Genomic DNA, 17,880 nt, shown 5'->3' on the forward strand with positions numbered 1-17,880 from the left:
ACGTGCTCTGATGGCAGCAACTCAGGTGCTGTGGAGGGGCCTGACTGCGTGAACTGGGTCGGGTGAGGGCAGGGCCCATTTCCAGAGACATCCTTTCCCCCAGGCTGGTGCCTCTTGCAGCGGTGACAGTGATCCTCAAAAGGGGAGTCAGCTGCACCCTCTGTATCTTTGTCCTGGCTGTGGACCTCAGAAAATAAATGTAACCTTTGAGAAAAGGTTAAGATAAAGAGGTGGTGGAAGAAAAATGGTCTGAGCTGATGAAAACCCCATCTCAGGGGGGAGAGTGAAGGGGAAAAAAATTGTGGTTACTTTTCTGCAAAGGATTTGTAGGTATTATTTCTAGAAAGTAGGAGAGAATGAGCTCTGTTCAATTTCTCTCGTTCCCTTCATTAAGGAGGGAAGGCAACACAATGAATTTACCATTAAAATAGTAGTAAGAAAAATAATAAGAAGAACCATAGCTCCTAAATTATCCTATTTAAAAATAAAATAAAATACAAAATCAAGAGGTAGTTGCCATTTCACATGTGGTCTGGTTTAAATCCTGGGAGCAAGGTGGCCCCTGAGATCTAACCTGTTGGAGTAGAGCCCTGCTGTGTTCAAAGGCGAGGGCGAACCCTTGAATTTGCTTTCAAACTTGGGCTGGGGCTGCTGAGGTTTTCTCTGAGGTTTTCTGAAGCCCTGAGCGAGTTGGGGATCTCTCTTTTCATCACCAAACAGTCTGTGGGAAAAATGCATCAGTAGATTTGCTTGGAGGGAACAGTCTGGGATGTGAGGCAGATGCTTGCTGGATTGTTTCGTGGCTTACACAGAAAGTCTGCAATCTTTGGGGCTTCGTATAAAACCTGGAGGACAAAGTTCTTCTCTAAAAGATCAGACTCCCCAAATGAGGCTGATTTCAGCAGTTGATCTTCATTTAACACTCACAAGCCAGATGAAAAATTGCAGACTGAATGTGGCCACGTGTACTTAGGAGGGGTTTCTAGTTCCTGGTGCACAGGTGTTGCTCCAGGCAGGACTCAGACATGCCCTGCTAAATAATAATGAATTGTGAAATAAATAAGTTGCTAAATAATCCTGCTTTTCTGAGCTGCACAATCCATGCTGGACTCAATGCTGGCTTGTTCTCAGAACTCAGGGTATCTGTTTGTCCTCCCCGGCTCATCTTCAGTTTGTCTGTTAAGTGAGTGCATTACTACACTGAGCATGTGGACAGGGATTGCAGAGCCTTTTCTCCTGCTAGGAGAGGGGTCTGGAAACAATTACAAGCTGCTCATGCTTAATCACTCGGGTAAATCTTAAATGCCTGCCTTAATATTTTGCAGGACTGAAGATGGCATCTGAATTTTTGCGGTGTGCAGGTTACCCAGCAGAGCACACGGACTTTGACAGTTCTGTGCATATTTTGGAAGTCTTGAGAACCCCCCAGCTTCTTGAAATTCAGGTACAATTTCAAAGGAAAACTAAAATGCAAAGGGAAGGAAAAAAAAAAAAAAAAAAAAAAAAAACCACCCAAAAATAAACTGAAGTTTGCCTGATATTTGTGCAAATTGTCAGCTCAGTCATGTTCTTGTGAACCTTCGCTGAACTTGACCATTTGTACCTCAAACTGAACAAGAAGAGAGTATTAAATAAGTTGAAAAATAAAAATTAAGTCCCCTGTGAAAATGAAGGCAATCAAAATAACTCACAAATCTGGGCTGAAGTCAGTCAATGACAAGACAAAACAATAGAAGTCTTCCTTTACTTCCTTAAATATTGAAATGTTTCACTTCAGCATTTTCAGGCTGAAGCAGTTTGCTTTATTCAACATTATTTAGTCTGATGCTTTCTTTTTTATTTTCATTTTCAATAGACCTGAATTTAAAAGGGCAAGGGTTGTGGTTTTTTTACACTGACTTTTTAAAAAGATGGAATAGTCTCCAAGCACACCAGAAGATTTTGTTACTTACTGGTCAAGCAAAATGTTTTTGGTTGACCCAAAATGAATCGAGCTTTCCTCATTATATTCTTTCCTCTTAGTTCAGCTCCAAAACCAGAATCTTCCACCACTAGAAGAAACCAGTCATCCTTGTTTTCACCTTCCTGCTGCAGCAGTCAGGGGTCTAATTTTGGTTGCTTCTGTTTCAATCTTTATTCCCTTCTCCATGTACTGCAGACTGAGCTCGGTGATATCAGAGTTTGCAGCCAGGGTGTGGTACAGATCTCTCTCCAACTATCTCGGATACCTCACCAAAGAGCTGCTAAGCCTCCCTGGCCAGCAGCCTGCTTGTCTGCAGGCTTTATAGCTCTGCTTCAAACTCTGCCAGTGACACCAACACTTGGAAATCCTCATTAGTTCATGACCCTGGTAAGCCTGTGGGTGTCAGCTGGTGTGCAGTCATGGCATTGTTCAAAAACTAAAGTAAACACTCTCTTCCGCAGAGAGTGCTGAAAAAAAAAGCTTCTACACAAATACTGTGAAAGGCAGCAGCCAACTGATGGGAGCAACTTTCCAAAGCCATGGAAAGGAGTTACCCACTAAAGCCTTGGTGAGATCCAAGCATGGCAATCCTTTTAAAACCTCCTCACAGATCCAGCCTTGGCAAAGAGCACATCACTGAGACCATCCATAACACGCGGGGGTTTATATCTTCTTTTTGTGCGCTTGTTACAGAGACAAAGCAGCAACATTCTGTGAACTTTACTGCAGGAAAGACACAACTTAAAGACTTCCAAATAGTAGCAGGTGTTATCTGCAGGGTGGCCAAGGCTGCAGGTGGAGGCAGGAGCTGAGGGGACACAGCTCCATCAGACATGGGCAGTTTGTTCAGGGTGACGCTGGAGTGCTGCACACACAATTTGCTGGGCTATCTCTGAGCAATGCTGAGGATATCCTGGCTGACCTGGGCTCCCCTCACCTCTCCTTGTGGCTGCAGTACCAAGCAGCTGAGGGATGGTGAGGTCCTAACCCTTCACATGTGCCTGGTGCAGCTTAAGCGTTTGCAGGATGGGGAGGGGAAGCAAACTGGTGTGTGTCCTGAAGTGCCTGCAGCTTGCTGGTCTCAAAATGGGTTCCTTGATTCTTCTGCCTTGTATTTCTTCTCTGAATTTGTGTTGCAGATACCTCCAGAGACCCTGAATGAGGTGGCTGTGCTCTGAACAAGGCTTCATGGAAAGTGTCTTGCTGCAAGGACACAGGAAAAGTGAAGGCTTGTTTTCAAAATAGGTGTAGTGTTGTCACACATTCTCCTTTGGCACTGAACATGTGGTGTCCCTTCAGCCACGTGGGCTGAAGGAGAGCCAAAGTAGACTGCACTGATTCAGACACACACAGCAGCACTTCTGGAGCTTTTTGTGGGACTGCAGCAGGATGGGAACAGCATCCCCCAACACTCCCTGAGGATCAGCAGCATTTCACTTGCAGAGGGGAGGTGTCTCAGCCCAACGTGTTACCTTGCAGAGCTGGGAGAGGTGAGAGGACAACATCCTCCTTGTGCAGCTGGAAGGGGAGACATGAACTGGCCAATACACACCCTGCTGCGCTGTCATGTCGTGGCTAACTGGCACTTGATGGCAATAAAGTGATTTTCACATCGTATAATACCCTACTGCAAATACATCTTACAAGCACTGCTGGATCTTGGGTTTGGCAGCCATCTCTCCTTCTGTCTTGCCCTGAAAACACAAGAATTTCCCACAGAGACTCTTTCAGAGGTGAAACTTTTCTTTTTCACAGACTTTTTCAAGAGCTGCATGGCTGACTGGCACCCAAATGGTCCAGCTGTTGGTGCCAACGTGAGTGCCCATGGGGAGGGTGATGGGACTGTGACAGCAGTGGGAATGGTGTGGGAGGCACCACAGTCACAGGAACAAGGCTGGGAGATGTGTCAGGAGCTGGCGAGTGCTCAGACCATAAATGATGCAGAAAGCAAGGTCAAAAGTTGCAGAGCACCCTAAACCCACGGTGAGTCTGCGGGTCCCGCATCTCCTCTGGAACCTGTGTGGGGATCCACACACCCAAAAATCTCCAAACCTGCATCTCACTCTCCCAGGGCTTTACTGACCTTGCCCAGATGTTTATTGTTAAAAATACCTGAATGGAGACTCTGGGATGGTCTTCAGTCAATTCTCTCCATGTTTTGCTGCCCTGACTCCTCATCTCTAGCATGAGTCCCGCTTTCTTCTTCACCTATCCTCCACAGGCCCTGAAAACACATCACCCTGTATCTTTACAGCTGTGCTTTATGTATTTAAAGAGGACTATCATGTCCTCTCCCCCACACTTCTCTCCCATCCAGACTAAACACGCACAGTTCATTCTCTGGAGCGTGTAACAACAATAAGTTTGTTTGATGAATACTCAATTTGTGTTAGCGCAGCAGTTCTAATCACTCAGGTTATGCCAAAGATAACTAACCTTCAGCAAATTTCTCTTCAAATCATTAGTTTTATCAACTGTTTTGACAGCTAGATTATAATTTTTACACACAGGGTTAGAATGAGAGCAATTGCTTTCTAGATTTCCTTTACAAAGATTTGAATTATGACTTTTACATTAGGCAATGCAATTAAATGCATTCTGGAACTGTCATGAAATATTAAACTTGGGGTTATAAAAAGTATTCCTTTAATGATTCGTGGTATCTTTTAAAAGGAATTAGCTGCAACAATATTTCTTAAACTATATAAAAATATATATCAATAATTGCTCATTTCCACTTGTTTTACTGATAAACTCTGGTTGTGCCAGCCAAAATGGTAAGATTATAATTTTCTGGATATTTCTGGTAGTAATGAATTTGATTTTATTTTACCAGCTTTTTTTTAATGGTGCTTTTAATTAGCCAGGGTTTAGTCCTGTTTAGTTTTTTTTTTACACAGATATTTTAAGATGAGGAATTATTACAGAAGATGTTTGTCTGTATAGAAAATTCATCTTAACTACTCACAGTGAAGAAAGAAAGACTCAAAAAATGTCAGGAGGAATGTGTTTTCTTTTTTAAACATTTATATTACATGCTGAGCTTCCTTCCGGTTCAGATTTTAGTTTTTGAAAGCCAAACTTATCTTAACGTAAAAGTTGAAATGTGAAAACGTGGGGTGAGGGCCTGAAAAGCTGAGAAGTTTTGAGGCTCAGTTTCAAAGCAAACACGTCACTGTAATGAGAAGTGTCCTGCAAAAACACACAGCTCTGCACGGGATGCAGAGAGGAGCAGGTTCAGCTCTGCAATGCTCTGGAGTCCCTGTGGGATCATCTCCCCCAGTTTGGCTCTGAGTACTCTTGGGAAGTTTGTCCCTTCCCTAGAAAATGTGTATAGACCCACAAATCAAAAGATGTTGCAAACCTTTGGTTTATCTTGTTTAAAAAACATGGAGTTTCATGTCACTTTTTTTTTTTTTTTTTTTTTTTTTTTTTTTTTTCACTGAGTAGCTTTTTAGATAAGTGGATTTTGGTTTCCCTCTGTGAAATTCTTACAAACCAAAAGATTGCCTTGGTCCCAGAAATGACAGTGCTGACTTAATCCCACTTACCAGGCAGTTAAGGGAACAGAAACTGAGGAGAAGAAATAATGCTGTACTTTTTAATTTAGTCTTCTGCTACGAAAATAAATTCTTCACCTCAGGCTTTGAAGCCTGAGACACTCTAGCAGAAAATCAACAACATAAATTTTCATGGATCTCAAAAATTATTTTAAAGGACAAATTAAATCCTGAGTTATTATCAAAAGAAAATACTTGCTCCTTGCTCACATAGTGCCAAAACTTATCTGGACCTGGTGGTTCTTCCTAAGCCAGCCTGATCTGGTAAAGGATGGGGTAGTATTGACATGGATATAATTTGATAGATCTTATTTTGTTAGAAAAAGGGCAAAATTGATTTAGGAATTTTGGGCTCTATTATCTTCAGGATTTTTTCCCTAGGTCTCTTGAATTATATGCCAGAGTCCTTAGCAGCTCATAATAGGGTCTGAAATGGAAACAGAAACTCTCCTTCCCTGTGCCAGCCTCTCCCTGTCTCACACTGGGGCTCCGTCCTTTACTGGGAAAACGTTGCTTTGTGTGTTACTGTGGCAGCGTGCAGAGCAGTGCAAGAATGAAGTTTTAAATATACATCTAACTCAGGGAGCCCCTTGGTAGAAGATCTTCTCTGGCTCCTAAAAACCCCACAAGTTTTCGGTATGAAACCGATTCAAATTGATGTTCCGCCCTGGTACAAATTGCTCCTGTCCTGGGTTGAAATGTCATCTGAGGTTTGACCCTGAGCTCTGACCTGGGCAGCCCAATTTGCCAGCCCATGATGACATTTCCACGCTGATTTGGGAACTGCACAAGAAAAGATGTTTTTGTGATCTGTTGGTGCTGGCTGCTTCTACTCACTAGACTCCAGGGCAATTAGGCCAAGAGAAAACGGATGCAGCAGTCACGGAGGTCTCCAGGTCTGCTCATGAGAGAGCAGCTCTTGAAGCACAAAAAGATACAGGACTCAAATCCAGCCCCAGGTGTCAAAGGAAGGTTTGTGCTGTTCCTGGGGATATCGGCCCAGGAGGTGGAAAAAGTTTCTATTTTCTCCTCATCTTGCCTCCTCCAGCCTGTGCTGGAGCAGCATTTGCCTGGAAAACACTTCATTCCTAGGTGGCAAACGTTCAGTGCCATGTTCCGCTCACGGGACTTTAATCAGCCGGAGAACATGGCCAGCCTCTGTTTTCTGAGCCTGCTGTTGGTAAATGCTCCGTGAAATGACTTCACCACGCTGTAATTGTTCCTGGAGCAAGCTGGCCCAACGGCTGGCAATTAAACCTCGGGCTGATGGAAACTGTTAACAGGGATTGCTGCTTTGCCCATAGCGTCGGAGTTAACAACTCCAAACTCTTTCTACTTTTTCTACAGAACACGTGGGAGCTTTGTGCCTGGAATATCTGCAGCAATAAAGTGGATATGGTGCTTCACTTTTGTTTGTAGTGCTAAAACTTGCAAAAAGAAACAGCTGAGGTTCAGGATGAGATCTGGGGTTTGTACCTGGTGAAGCACATTCAGTCGATACCTTTGGGTTTGCTACAACCCATTACTGTGATTTAGACACCAGATTTAGATCCACGATTCTTATATAGTCATCTCAAAGGGAATTAGGTGCCTACACTTTGTTGTAAGCCAACGTTTGTAGGGCTGGCCAACATTGTTCCACAGTAAAATTCAAGGTGATGCCTGGTTCTGCCATCTGGACTCCCTGGAGTCTGAGAGCATTTCAGTCAAGGCTGGATTATGGTTCTCATTCAGATGTCTCCTGTGCTCAGTCAGATTTCCCAGAGAAGCCATAATCCTCTGTGAACGGCTGCTCAGCACCCCTCTGCCCGGGACATCTGCACGAGAAAAGCACACTCTCCTTCTCTGCTGGATCTGGATCTCTGCTTGGCACCAAGGCTCAGCTGCAGGTGGAAAACGGTGGCACTCCTGTTCCCCCAAGGCACTTGGATCCCCTCAGAAACATCCAAAGCCTGGCAGCTCAGGGAGCATTCCCTGCGAGCGGCGTTGATGGGACGCGTTAGTCACGGCAGCTGCTGGAGGCGCTGCCGCGTAACCCAGAGCCCCGCACGGCCGGGGAGTCATGGATTTGCTCAGGGACACGGCAGTGCTTTGGACCTTGACTAATCCCTCACAGATTGGAGCCGGGCAGGGCTGTGGCACTGGAAACATCCCTGTTTACTGCCCATTATGGATTATTTAAGCCGCCAGATCCCTGGGCTGCTGCGGCTAAGCCGGGGGCTCGTGCCTTTGTGCCGGCTGTGTCCCACTGGGAGGTGAACTCATCCATAGGGCCTCTGACAGGCTTGCAGCAGCCACAAGAGTTTAGGATAGGCAGGAAAATGTTTCTTTGCATGCATACTGAGGGATAATGCTGTAAATTGCGGGGTCTTTTCAGTTTATACCTAAGGGTGAAAGCAAGCGCGTGTGTTCTTGTCAAACGGTAGAAGCAGATCTTAAAAACCACCAGTATGGCCAAAAAAGTATTTTTTCCCTGATGGCTTCCCAGCGCTTATAGAAAAAGAGGGAGAGTGACTCTTTACATGGGCAGATTGTGATGGGACAAGAGGGAACGGTTTTAAACTAAAAGAGGAGAGACTGAGTTTAGATATTAGGAAGTTCTTTCCTGTGAGGGTGGTGAGGCACTGGCACAGCTGCCCAGAGAAGTTGTGGATGCTCCATCCCTGAAATGTTCAAAGCCAGGTTGGGCAGGGCTTGGAACCTGGTCCAGTGGAAGATGTCCCTGCCCATCACAGGGGTCTGCAACTGGTTTAACTTTAAAGTTCCTTCCAGCCCACAACATTCAGGGATTCCCTGATTTCCTCACAGTGTTGTCACTTACTAGACATGCTAGAGCAGGATCTCACCTGCTTACAACTGCTTAATTACGAATTATAAATTGCATGGGGGTACGTGTGATGTTCCTTGAAGTGTGTTTGCTTTTTTTCGAGAGAGGCTTCCCCTCTACATTTCAGCCTCAGTAGCCAGGACTCACTGAGCCCTGTTCGGTCACAGGTCGGACTCGAGCTCAGAAGTATTTTCCAACCTAATTGACTCTGTGAATCTTTACGGCATTATGTTCTCAGGAGCCGCGGGCATATGTCCACTAGGGCAGCTTTTCCCGAAGCACGGGCCACCTCCAACCCGCCTCTCTGGCCCCTCAGGCCGCCATCTTGCCCGCCCCGCCCCGTCGCCGTGGCGGCGCGAGGCCCCCGGCTGTCCGCGGCGTTCGCCTGCGGCGGTGGCCGAAGTCCCCGGCTGACCGCGGCGTTCGCCTGCAGCGGCGGCGCGGCGGTGCCGGGGCGGCCGCGGGGCCTGAGCGGCGGGAGGAGGAGGAGGGAGCGCCATGGCCGAGGCCTGGGCCGGCTTCTCGCAGGAGGAGCTGCGGCGGCTGCGGGGGCAGCGCCCAGGTACGGACCGGACCGGGCCCGGGGAGTGGGGGACAGTGGGGCCCGGAGCGGCGCGGAAGAAGAGCCTGGGCCTCGGCACCCTGTCAGATCCCGCAGCTGCACCTGCCTCCCATCGCCTCTCATCGCCCCATCTTCGCGGCCCCTTCACTCACACCTCCGTCCTTCTCCTCAGCCTCTCCATCCGCATCTCTGTCCTTCCTCTCAGCCGCTCCATTCACACCCCTATCCCTCCCCTGAGCCTGTCCATTCACACTTCTAACCCTTCCCTCCATCTACACTTCTGTCCTTCCTCTCAGCCCCTTCACACCTGTGTCCATTCCCTCAGCTCAGCCGCTCCATCCCCGCATCAAACGCCTGCGCTCTCCCAGGCAGCCCCTCGGTCCCTCCCATCCAGCCCCATCTCTCCTGGCTCCCCTCATCCAGCCCCTCTCTCCACTCGCAGCTTCTCCGACAAAAATCCCCAAAATCCCGCACTCCTCAGCCCCTTGTCCTGCACCCAAATCTCTGCCCAACGTCCCCCTCCTGTTCCCAGGCTCCTCTTTGCCTGCGTGTCACCTTGTTCTTCCCAGTTTTTCACTTTATAACCTCAGTTTGCCCGCCAGGCTGGCAGAGACAATTCCTTAGCCTTAGATTTGCCTCGTCACGATTATCCCAAGAGTCACCCTACTCCCACCTATGGTTTCTCTTTTAGGCCTGCAGTCCAGGCCTCCAATTCCTCCTTCTCCTCCCTTAGGGATAGCTGTATCATTGAGAATTCCTGAATCTTAGGCTAACAAAACATTTCCAGCTTCCTGAGGTTTCCCCCAAATTGCCTTCCCGTAGCACCTTGCCTTATGTTTTTTTCCTTATTTTGGTTTTTGCTCGCCTAGAACACCTCTGTCAGAGTCTGGCTTTGATACTGAGATTTGTTTTTAATCCTGTTTCTCCACCGACAGATTTGTACGAGCCCTCACCGCCGCAGCAGCAGCAGCAGCAGCCTCGCCCCCAGGCTGTGCCCAAGACTCGGAAGCAATTGCAACGGGAAAAAGCCCTCCAGCAGCAAAGCCAGAGGCTGGGGCTGCAGGGGGGAGCAGCCTCTGTCACTCCAGAACAGCTGCTTTCTGTACCACAACCCAAACCTTGTCACCCCCAGCAGCCCGGGCCAGCACCTGGGGATCAGAGGCAAAGGGACAGCCAAGAGCAGCAGGAGGGAGTGACACCGGCAGAGTCTTGTAATGGCAGGGACAGCGCCCAGCCCCGCCCTGCAAAGCCCAACGGCCAAGTGGAGAGAAAGAAAGTGGAATTGTTAGTAAGTTGGTAAAATCAAGGGGTGGGGTTTGTTATTCTGTATTGATTCATTCTTTGGTTGTGAAGTCAACTTTCGTGTGTGTGATGGGAAGCTCTGAGAGATCAAATCATTCCATTTTCTTCGAGGCAGAGTCTGTGTGCACAAGCAGCATGTGGCTTCTCTCAAATTCTAAACTCAGAAGGATCCAGGAGGTTCTATTTCGCAGAGATGGGCCTTGAGAGGCTGTTGCTGGTGGTTGTGCTGCCTGTGATTTCCCTGCCCAGCTCCTGGGCTGGGGTCACCTGCCTGCACTCCCTGCACCAGGCTAGCAGCACTTTGGGAACTCAGATTCCTCCTGTGGGTGCAGCTCACCAATAGTACTGGCTGTTCATCTCATTTTTGTGGTGGGAGAAGCACAGACACTGGGGAGAAAACAGCTGGAGCTTTGCTGAGAATTTTTTCACACTGGTGAAAGCAAATGACATTTAGCTGCAACAGTCACCTCCTGAATATGCTGGATTCTTCTCGGCCTGGATGCTTGAATTTAAGTCTTACTAAAAATATTTCTGTATGTGAGGTTTTAAGAGTAGGGTGATGAGGACAAATCTGACAAGATGTGCAGAAGTGTATGTTAGTAGCTGAGTTATTCGGGTATTTTTAAGTTTGGGCTCCTTGAGTGAGAGCCTGAAGAGCACAGTGGGGTGGAAAGCAGAAAACAGTTCTTTGTTCCTCCTAAATCCTGCCACAGGTTGTGCCCCCTCACCTGAGACCTGGCCTTCCATCCTTTGGGATGGTTGTATCTCTTAGGAGATCTAGTCCTGGAAATGGAACCAGTATCAGTCTTTTACTGGTGGCAAAAGCGAATTCTTGTTCTTCCTTGCTGCTCGTTTTCATTGTAACTCATACCAACATTTCATTTATATCCATTCAATTATTCGGGAGCTGTACTGTGAAGCAGACCTGTGAAAGAATCTGTTTTATGGATTATGTAGATTTTAGTTCTGATCAGCAGATTTCATCTGGAAATGTTTTATGGGTCTGAATGGCTTCTTGCAGATGATTCTTCTTTCCTCAGAACCACAACCTGTTTATTGTTCCCTCGACTTTTTTAAGAGTTTGCTCCAGAATATATGATGGTGAATATTTGTTACAGTATGGGCAGCAGGGAGGGAAATGAACCTTGTATTAATTCTGATGTTCTTGTCAATGAGCAGGCAGGAAAAATCCCGATGGGAAATCCTCCAGCAGGAGCAGCGGCTGATAGAAGAGAAGAATAAACGCAAGAAGGCACTCCTGGCCAGAGCCATTGCTGAGAGGTGGGGCTGAGCCTGGCCAAGGGCTTACTCTTCTTCTGCAACCAGTTTCATATCTTGAATTAGATTTCACTTTTTCCTCTTCTCTGTGAGCAGCTGTGATGGACGTTGCCCTTGAATGACAAGTGCTGGCTAAGAAGTGCTGTTGTGACTAAGCTTTTCACACTTCCCAAGCTGCAGCTCTGTGCACAGATGGAAAAGTTATTACACAACTGGAGGATTAGCTGAAGTCCTTAAATTTGTTAGTGAGGTCATGTTTGGAAGTTGGGGTGCTCAGATGCTTGCCCGTGTTCTGGTCCTGGTTTGTTTTTGCTGGATGTAAGGGAAGTTTATTTGATTTGTAACCTGTGAGAAGAAGCTGTCTCTGGACTTTTGGCTCATTAGTGTGTGAAAATGTTGAAAAGAGAACATGATCAGCTTTAAGAAAGTACTGTTTTACCATTGGATGACTAGAAGTTGTAAAATTGCACATATTCTCCCACTTATTAGCTCTTGCTCTTCAGGAGACCAGGCTTTATAGCACTAAAGTAGTTTAAGACTCCAGGGTAGACAAAGTTTGTAGGGAAGGGTGTTGGAACAGCTGATAGCACTGGATCAAGGACAGTGATGTGAAGTTTTCATGCTTTCAGTGCTCTCCCAGGCCTGTGTTATGTTCTGCCCATCAGAGCCCTTGGGTAGCACAGGTGAACACAGCCTGTACTGTGCTGAAGTCCTGAAAATTTCATTTTCCTTTGCCAGGCAGAGATAGAGCACAAGCACCTTTACTCTGAGTCACTGTAGGACATCAAACATGGGTGCAACCACCAGGTCTGGTTCTTCCTCCTGGAAACAAAGCCTGAGGAGAGACAGGACACGGAAGGTGACAGCTGAGGAGTTACTTCTGTCACTCAAAGGCCTTCCTCAGGCTCCCAGGAATACCACAGGCTCTCTGTTTCCCTCCACCTGCATCAGCTGGTCAAATGGGAGAGGCTGCACACCTAGCCCTGCTTTCAGGGACCTGCCTTGGGTGTAAAGCAGTGGCTGAGAAGCATCATTTTGCTGGTGGTGATGAATGGTGGCAAAGTGACATGGAGTAAAAGCTTGTGGGAAGTCACTTGGCCTGCTTGGGGGTGAAATCCATCAAAGCTTGTTGCCCTTAGTAACATTTCGTTTTCAGGATTTAGGAGTGAATGGCCTAGTTGAAAAAGCCTCGATTGAAATCCTTTGTGTTTGATGTAAAACTTTCCATTCACTTCACTGGGATTTGGCTGGGCCTTTTGGGAATAATTTTACAAAATGGAAATCAAGCTTAGGTTAGGTGACTTTTTGGCCCCTACTAACGGGGCTTCTTTGAAAGGGGATATTTGCAGGGCTAAAAACCCTTCCCCCTCTGGCTTCCCCCCCCAAGCCATTTCCTGTTTCCTTACACTGAGAACTACTTAGATACAGCAGCTTCTTGTGTGTTTCCACAGTGAAGAAACACAATCCATTTTAGGCACGTTGATTACAGTCATTACGTAATTTTGCCGTAGTCCTTTAATAGCAGGCATTTTAGATCCCTGTGGATGCTAAAAAAGATCAAAAGCCCATAAAGGAGAAACCTTCTGAATAGGTCCTAAAGAAGTCAGTTGCTCTGCAAGTCAAGACAAGAGGCTTGAAAAGGAAATTCAAACAAAACAAAACAAAAAATCATCTTCCTTTTGCAGATCCAAAAGAACTCAAGCTGAAACAGTGAAACTGAAGAGGATTCAGAAGGAGCTGCAGGCTCTGGATGACATGGTGTCTGCTGACATTGGGATCCTGAGGAACCGCATCGACCAGGCCAGCCTGGACTACTCCTATGCCCGGTAAGTGACACCCAGGGAGGAGGGAACAGCCCTGCCTGAGGGGAGGGGAAAATGCTGTTTCCTCTCACTGAAGCACTAATGAAGTCCTGTCACTGTAATAACGTGTAGTTGAAGCGGTCACAGTCTGGGGGGCTTTCAGATCTGGATGTCAAAGTATGCTGCTTATTTCCTAATTTTTCCCTTGGAATCTGGGAACTGAAGCAGGTTTTCTGACTGGAGACTGCTGTCACAAGAGTGCTTTAAGTGTGCAGTTGTCCATGAGCCCTGCTTTACTGTTTCAAGGTTGTTTATTTCTTCTCAAGGGGAAAGAGGCTTTTCTTGAAAAGTCCTGAAATTAAAATGCTGTTCAGGAAAATTTGCTTGTTCATGACAGCTCTGGTCCTGCAGGAATCAATGGGACCAATTAAGCTTCAAACATATAACCCTGCTGAAGTATATTTGCAACTAGGACCAAAAAACTGAAAGAAGAGGGAAGCTTTTAACCCGTCACAATGTGCCTTTAATCATTTTGGGTGTGATGAGTTCCTTAAAGGCAAGAAATTAAGGGGAACACCCCATTAGCTGTGGGTAAACCACAACATCAGTAGATAAACAGCAGCATGTTTGTGCAGCCGGTTCATAAAGCAGAAATGTTCACTCGCGGTTTTTGGTTCACCATTCAATGTGTTAAATGCTCATTTCTCCTTCTGACTTCTGCCATACCATGACCACAGGCAAATAAAGCTGGTAATTAGTCTTGAAAAAAACAGCAGTGGTAGCTAAAATAATTAAGATTTCTTTGGTGTAATTACCATTTGAAATGTCTAAGAATAACTGTAGTTAGCGTAGCTGATTGCGTATGAATCCAGAATTTCATGTCCTCAACAGGAAAAACATTTCAGTGGATTTTAGGTTTCATCTGGTTTCTAAAAATTAAATGCTCCTGAAATCTTCTTACCCAAGTTTTGTAATAATGTATCTATTTGAAATGGTTACTGACTAAAGAGCGGAAGCAGCCCTTGGCATTAGGAAAGCAGTTTTTAATGACAATAGCAAAAGGAGATGCTAGTAGGACAAGTGGGTAAATTTCACCAAAATCTTAATGACTTGAGTTAATTTAGGAGGTGTTTTCTTGAGGGAAGGGTCTGGCACTGTGAAGTACATAACTTCCAGTGTTGTCGTTTTTTATGCATTATGAGCCAAAGCAAATTTACTTTTAAGTGGAATCTTTTTAAGCAATTTCTTTTTATTTGCCTTTTGTTCTAGGGCTAAAACACAAGGCATTTAAGTGGGTCAAAAAGTGCAATATTAAATAGTCCAGAGCACATACCTAGTTAGCAACATTTGACAACTGCTGTGGAATAGAATTTTTCTAAATACGGTGTGACTAATAGGTGGCAATTCAGCCCAAAGGTTTAGCTGTGCAGATGTTTCCAACATACCTGAAGTAGCAAAACTAATGCTATCTGACCCAGAGAAATCTTGACTTTCTTGAGAGGGAAACATAAGTGGGTATCTTCTGCCCACTGCAGACATAGCCTTTACAGCTGGGTAAAAGTCATGTGGTTATTATATAAAAGAAGATATTGAGGAAGACTTTTCTATGTCTTATTTCCTACTGTTTCACTAAGCAAAGGACCTCTCCTATCTTTCTGTTGCTCTGTTTAAGCAGATACTGGAATCTGGTTTTTTAAAAGAGCTGTATATTTATTCATCCACCTTAGTTATACTAGTTTTATGAGTGCTGTGTAGTCAGGCTGCAAAAGGCTTTGTGTGTTCCCTCTCCTGATGAGCAAGATTGCATCTATCTTTTAATTAGAATTAATTCACAGACTCACTGATGTAGTGAAAGATGCATCATTAATGTATATACCAGCCATTAAAGTGCTAGATATTCTCTGTGTGTTAACTCAATAAATACTTAGAATATTCCCTTTTTGCTGTATTTGTCGTGACAGGAAGTGCAAATTGGCAGGAGGTGAGTGTCAGGACGGATGCTTGCAATAAAGTTCTACATCTGTGTTGATGTCATGTGCTGTGTCAGTCTGTGCTGCCCCTGATTTTCTGAACATTGATATGGGTGGCCAGAAAAGCACATGATCCAAATGTCAGCCTGCTCCATCGAGCATCTCTGGCTGGGAACAACACCCGACTGCTTGGTGGTGTTTCAGTTCACTGAGTGGGTGTCCATTAGGAGTGTGAAAACACTGCAGTTTCTGATGGGTTCTTTCTGCTGCCAGTGATGCATCTTTTCAAACAGGCAGTAAAAATGGGTGTTTGTGATTCAATCTGAGCAAGTTAACTCCTGGAACACACAACAGCAGAGCCCCCAGTGTCCAGAGAATTTCAGTCAATTCACTCTTATTTTCTCCCCTCTTGCTAATGTGGCAGCATTTCATGAGCAGCTGGTACAATGCATTGCAGAGCTTGTTGCATTCCAGGGACTCTTAAAGTACGTGTCCCTGTGTCAGGTGCTGTGAGAATTAACCCTGCAGAAACGCTGGTGGTTTTGCAGGAAGCGCTACGACAAGGCCGAGTCCGAGTACGTGGCCGCCAAGCTGGACCTGCAGCACAAGACGGAGATCAAGGAGCACCTGACGGAGCACCTGTGCACCATCATCCAGCAGAACGAGCTCCGCAAGGCCAGGAAGCTGGAGGAGTTAATGCAGCAGCTGGATGTGGAGGCAGATGAGGAAAATCTGGAGCTGGAGATCGAGGTGGAACAGATGCTGCAGCAGCAGGAGGCAGAAGCAGGGAGACAATCCAGCCAGGCACACAGCCACGCTGGGACAGCCCAGGACAACCCTGCTCCCAGTGGTGTGGGGCAGGAGGGCCAGCAGGCTGACCATGTTGCTGCTGCTTCTCCTGCAGTTTCTGAACAGTCTCAAAACCCCAGGACCAAATCCCTCTCCAATGTGGACAGCCAAACTCAGGCAGTAAATGTGACTTCAGGAAGCTCCCCAGCTTGTTCTGCCACATGACTGCTGGATGCAGATAAGCCAGTGGTCATGGATGAGGTACTCTGTGCAGGCTAGTGGCTGTATGTTGTATCTGCGCTTCAGCAATGCCAGTAATATGCACTTCATTTCTCTTTTCTTTTTTTATTGTTTTCAGATTTTAAAGGCTCTTTTCTTTCCACAAGACGCACTCGGGGTTCATCATCTATCATCATTCTGGTGTATGTTCATGTACTATTACCCAGCTCTTCATGGGCTGTTGTACCTTCCTGAAACAGGACACTTGGAAGTGAACAGTAGGGTTTGTCCAAAGATTTTCAGCTTTTTGATACCCATGGATACCTGTTCTGAGCAGGGTGCAAGAGAAAGATACCTACAGGAGAAACCTCAGTCTGTTTCAGAACACATTCTGACAACTGCAGTAGGATGTTTGTCTTCCTTTGTATCCATAAGGGATTAATTTCCAACTCTGTGAAACCCAAGTGCTTTCATTAATTGCCTTCCCAGAGGTTACTCTTTCCTGATTTAGGGAAAATTTGCATATTGAGGCAAACTGCAAAGTCAGTTGTAATACCTGGTATTTATCACTTCGTCTGTTCCTTTCAGACCATGCTGAATCATGAGGCTGTACATTGATAACACTATTAACTATGAAGTCAGAGCTGCTAAGGTTTAACAAAAATGATGAGTTACAGTTTAAGACACTGTAGAATGTAGAAGTAGGAACACACAAAAGAGAGTGTGTTACATTTAAAGCTGTTACATTACAGAAATTTTTTTCTGTTGTAGTTGCCTCAAAGTGCCAATAATTAGCCATAATTAGACAGTAATTCATCTTGTAATGAATAATCCCCACAGTATATTGGAAATAAGCCTATTTTTGTAGAACATTTAATGCATTTTCTTGTCTGAAAAGCAGGTTAGTACCCCACAAAAGCTCAGCCGATTTGCTCTACTGCTGTTGAAAGGCTTTTAAAAGCTATTCCAGGTGGAAAAAGCCTCAGGAATGAAAAGAGAACATAGGAAAATCTCCCATAGACTGATTGCAGCTGCAAACTCTGGGGACTGCACTCACAGTTAACCTCTTGGTACAAGGGAAGTGTGGGAATGGTTCCTGGAATACCTGACCTGGATGTGTTGGGTCTGAGTTTATGAATGAGTTGCTGAATGACGCCACTGAGTCTACAAACGGGACAGTGATTGTCTCTATGGCTTGAACAGTGGAAAAACATGTCACTACATTTCAGTTTTATTCTATTAATAAATCAGTGCATCTTGTACGCAGTGTGTTTACTTTCAGTTGTGATATCTGAGACTAATACAGGGATCCAAGGCTGTTTTTCCACAGGAGATGATAAATGGTAGAATCAGATACGTCCTTTGGCAACTTTCCGCTGTGTGAAAATAAAACCTCAGAAAAGGCTGTTCCAAAATATGGAAATGCATGAAGTAAAGAAATGGCAGGATACAGCTTGGCAGGAATCTTTTCAACTAACTAGCTCAGGGCAATGGTGGAAAATCTCTCCTGGTGCCTTCCATACACAGGAGAAAGTGGGATAAAATATATTTCCCAGACCAACCACTCATAATTTCGGCTAATTGGAGTTAGAATCTTAACTCCAAAGT

At 45.6% G+C, this 17,880-nt stretch overlaps 1 protein-coding gene and 1 long non-coding RNA gene across 3 annotated transcripts; one reads left to right on the forward strand and one right to left on the reverse strand.

The window, feature by feature from the left end:
- Positions 1 to 1,726: 1,726 nt before the first annotated feature.
- LOC136364762 (uncharacterized) lies at positions 1,727 to 2,154 on the reverse strand. Its single transcript, XR_010744207.1, has 2 exons — positions 1,953 to 2,154; positions 1,727 to 1,857 (listed from the first exon to the last, which is right to left on the reverse strand). It is a non-coding gene; the product is annotated as an uncharacterized lncRNA (long non-coding RNA).
- Positions 2,155 to 8,770: 6,616 nt separating this feature from the next.
- Positions 8,771 to 17,534, forward strand: GORAB (golgin, RAB6 interacting). Of its 2 annotated transcripts, XM_066324788.1 has the most exons (6): positions 8,771 to 8,912; positions 9,848 to 10,196; positions 11,394 to 11,495; positions 13,178 to 13,318; positions 15,813 to 16,314; positions 16,412 to 17,534. In XM_066324788.1, exons 1-5 carry the CDS (start codon positions 8,849 to 8,851, stop codon positions 16,276 to 16,278), a joined length of 1,122 nt encoding a protein of 373 aa, XP_066180885.1. In that variant the 5' UTR covers positions 8,771 to 8,848; the 3' UTR covers positions 16,279 to 16,314; positions 16,412 to 17,534. The 2 variants fall into 2 exon arrangements, with proteins under 2 accessions (XP_066180885.1, XP_066180884.1); XM_066324787.1 differs by having other exon boundaries at positions 15,813 to 17,534.
- The last annotated feature ends 346 nt before the right edge of the window (positions 17,535 to 17,880 follow it).

Source organism: Sylvia atricapilla, chromosome 9 (genome assembly GCF_009819655.1).
Source record: "Sylvia atricapilla isolate bSylAtr1 chromosome 9, bSylAtr1.pri, whole genome shotgun sequence".
NCBI lineage: Eukaryota > Metazoa > Chordata > Aves > Passeriformes > Sylviidae > Sylvia > Sylvia atricapilla.

What these genes read in the sequence shown, in the direction of transcription:
- GORAB (XM_066324787.1), top strand. Translation starts at nt 8,849, where the DNA reads ATGGCCGAGGCCTGGGCCGGCTTCTCGCAGGAGGAGCTGCGGCGGCTG. An exon ending in GAGAGAAAGAAAGTGGAATT is followed by an intron (nt 10,197 to 11,393) that starts GTTAGTAAGTTG and finishes GTCAATGAGCAG; the next exon opens with GCAGGAAAAATCCCGATGGG. An exon ending in GCCAGAGCCATTGCTGAGAG is followed by an intron (nt 11,496 to 13,177) that starts GTGGGGCTGAGC and finishes TTCCTTTTGCAG; the next exon opens with ATCCAAAAGAACTCAAGCTG.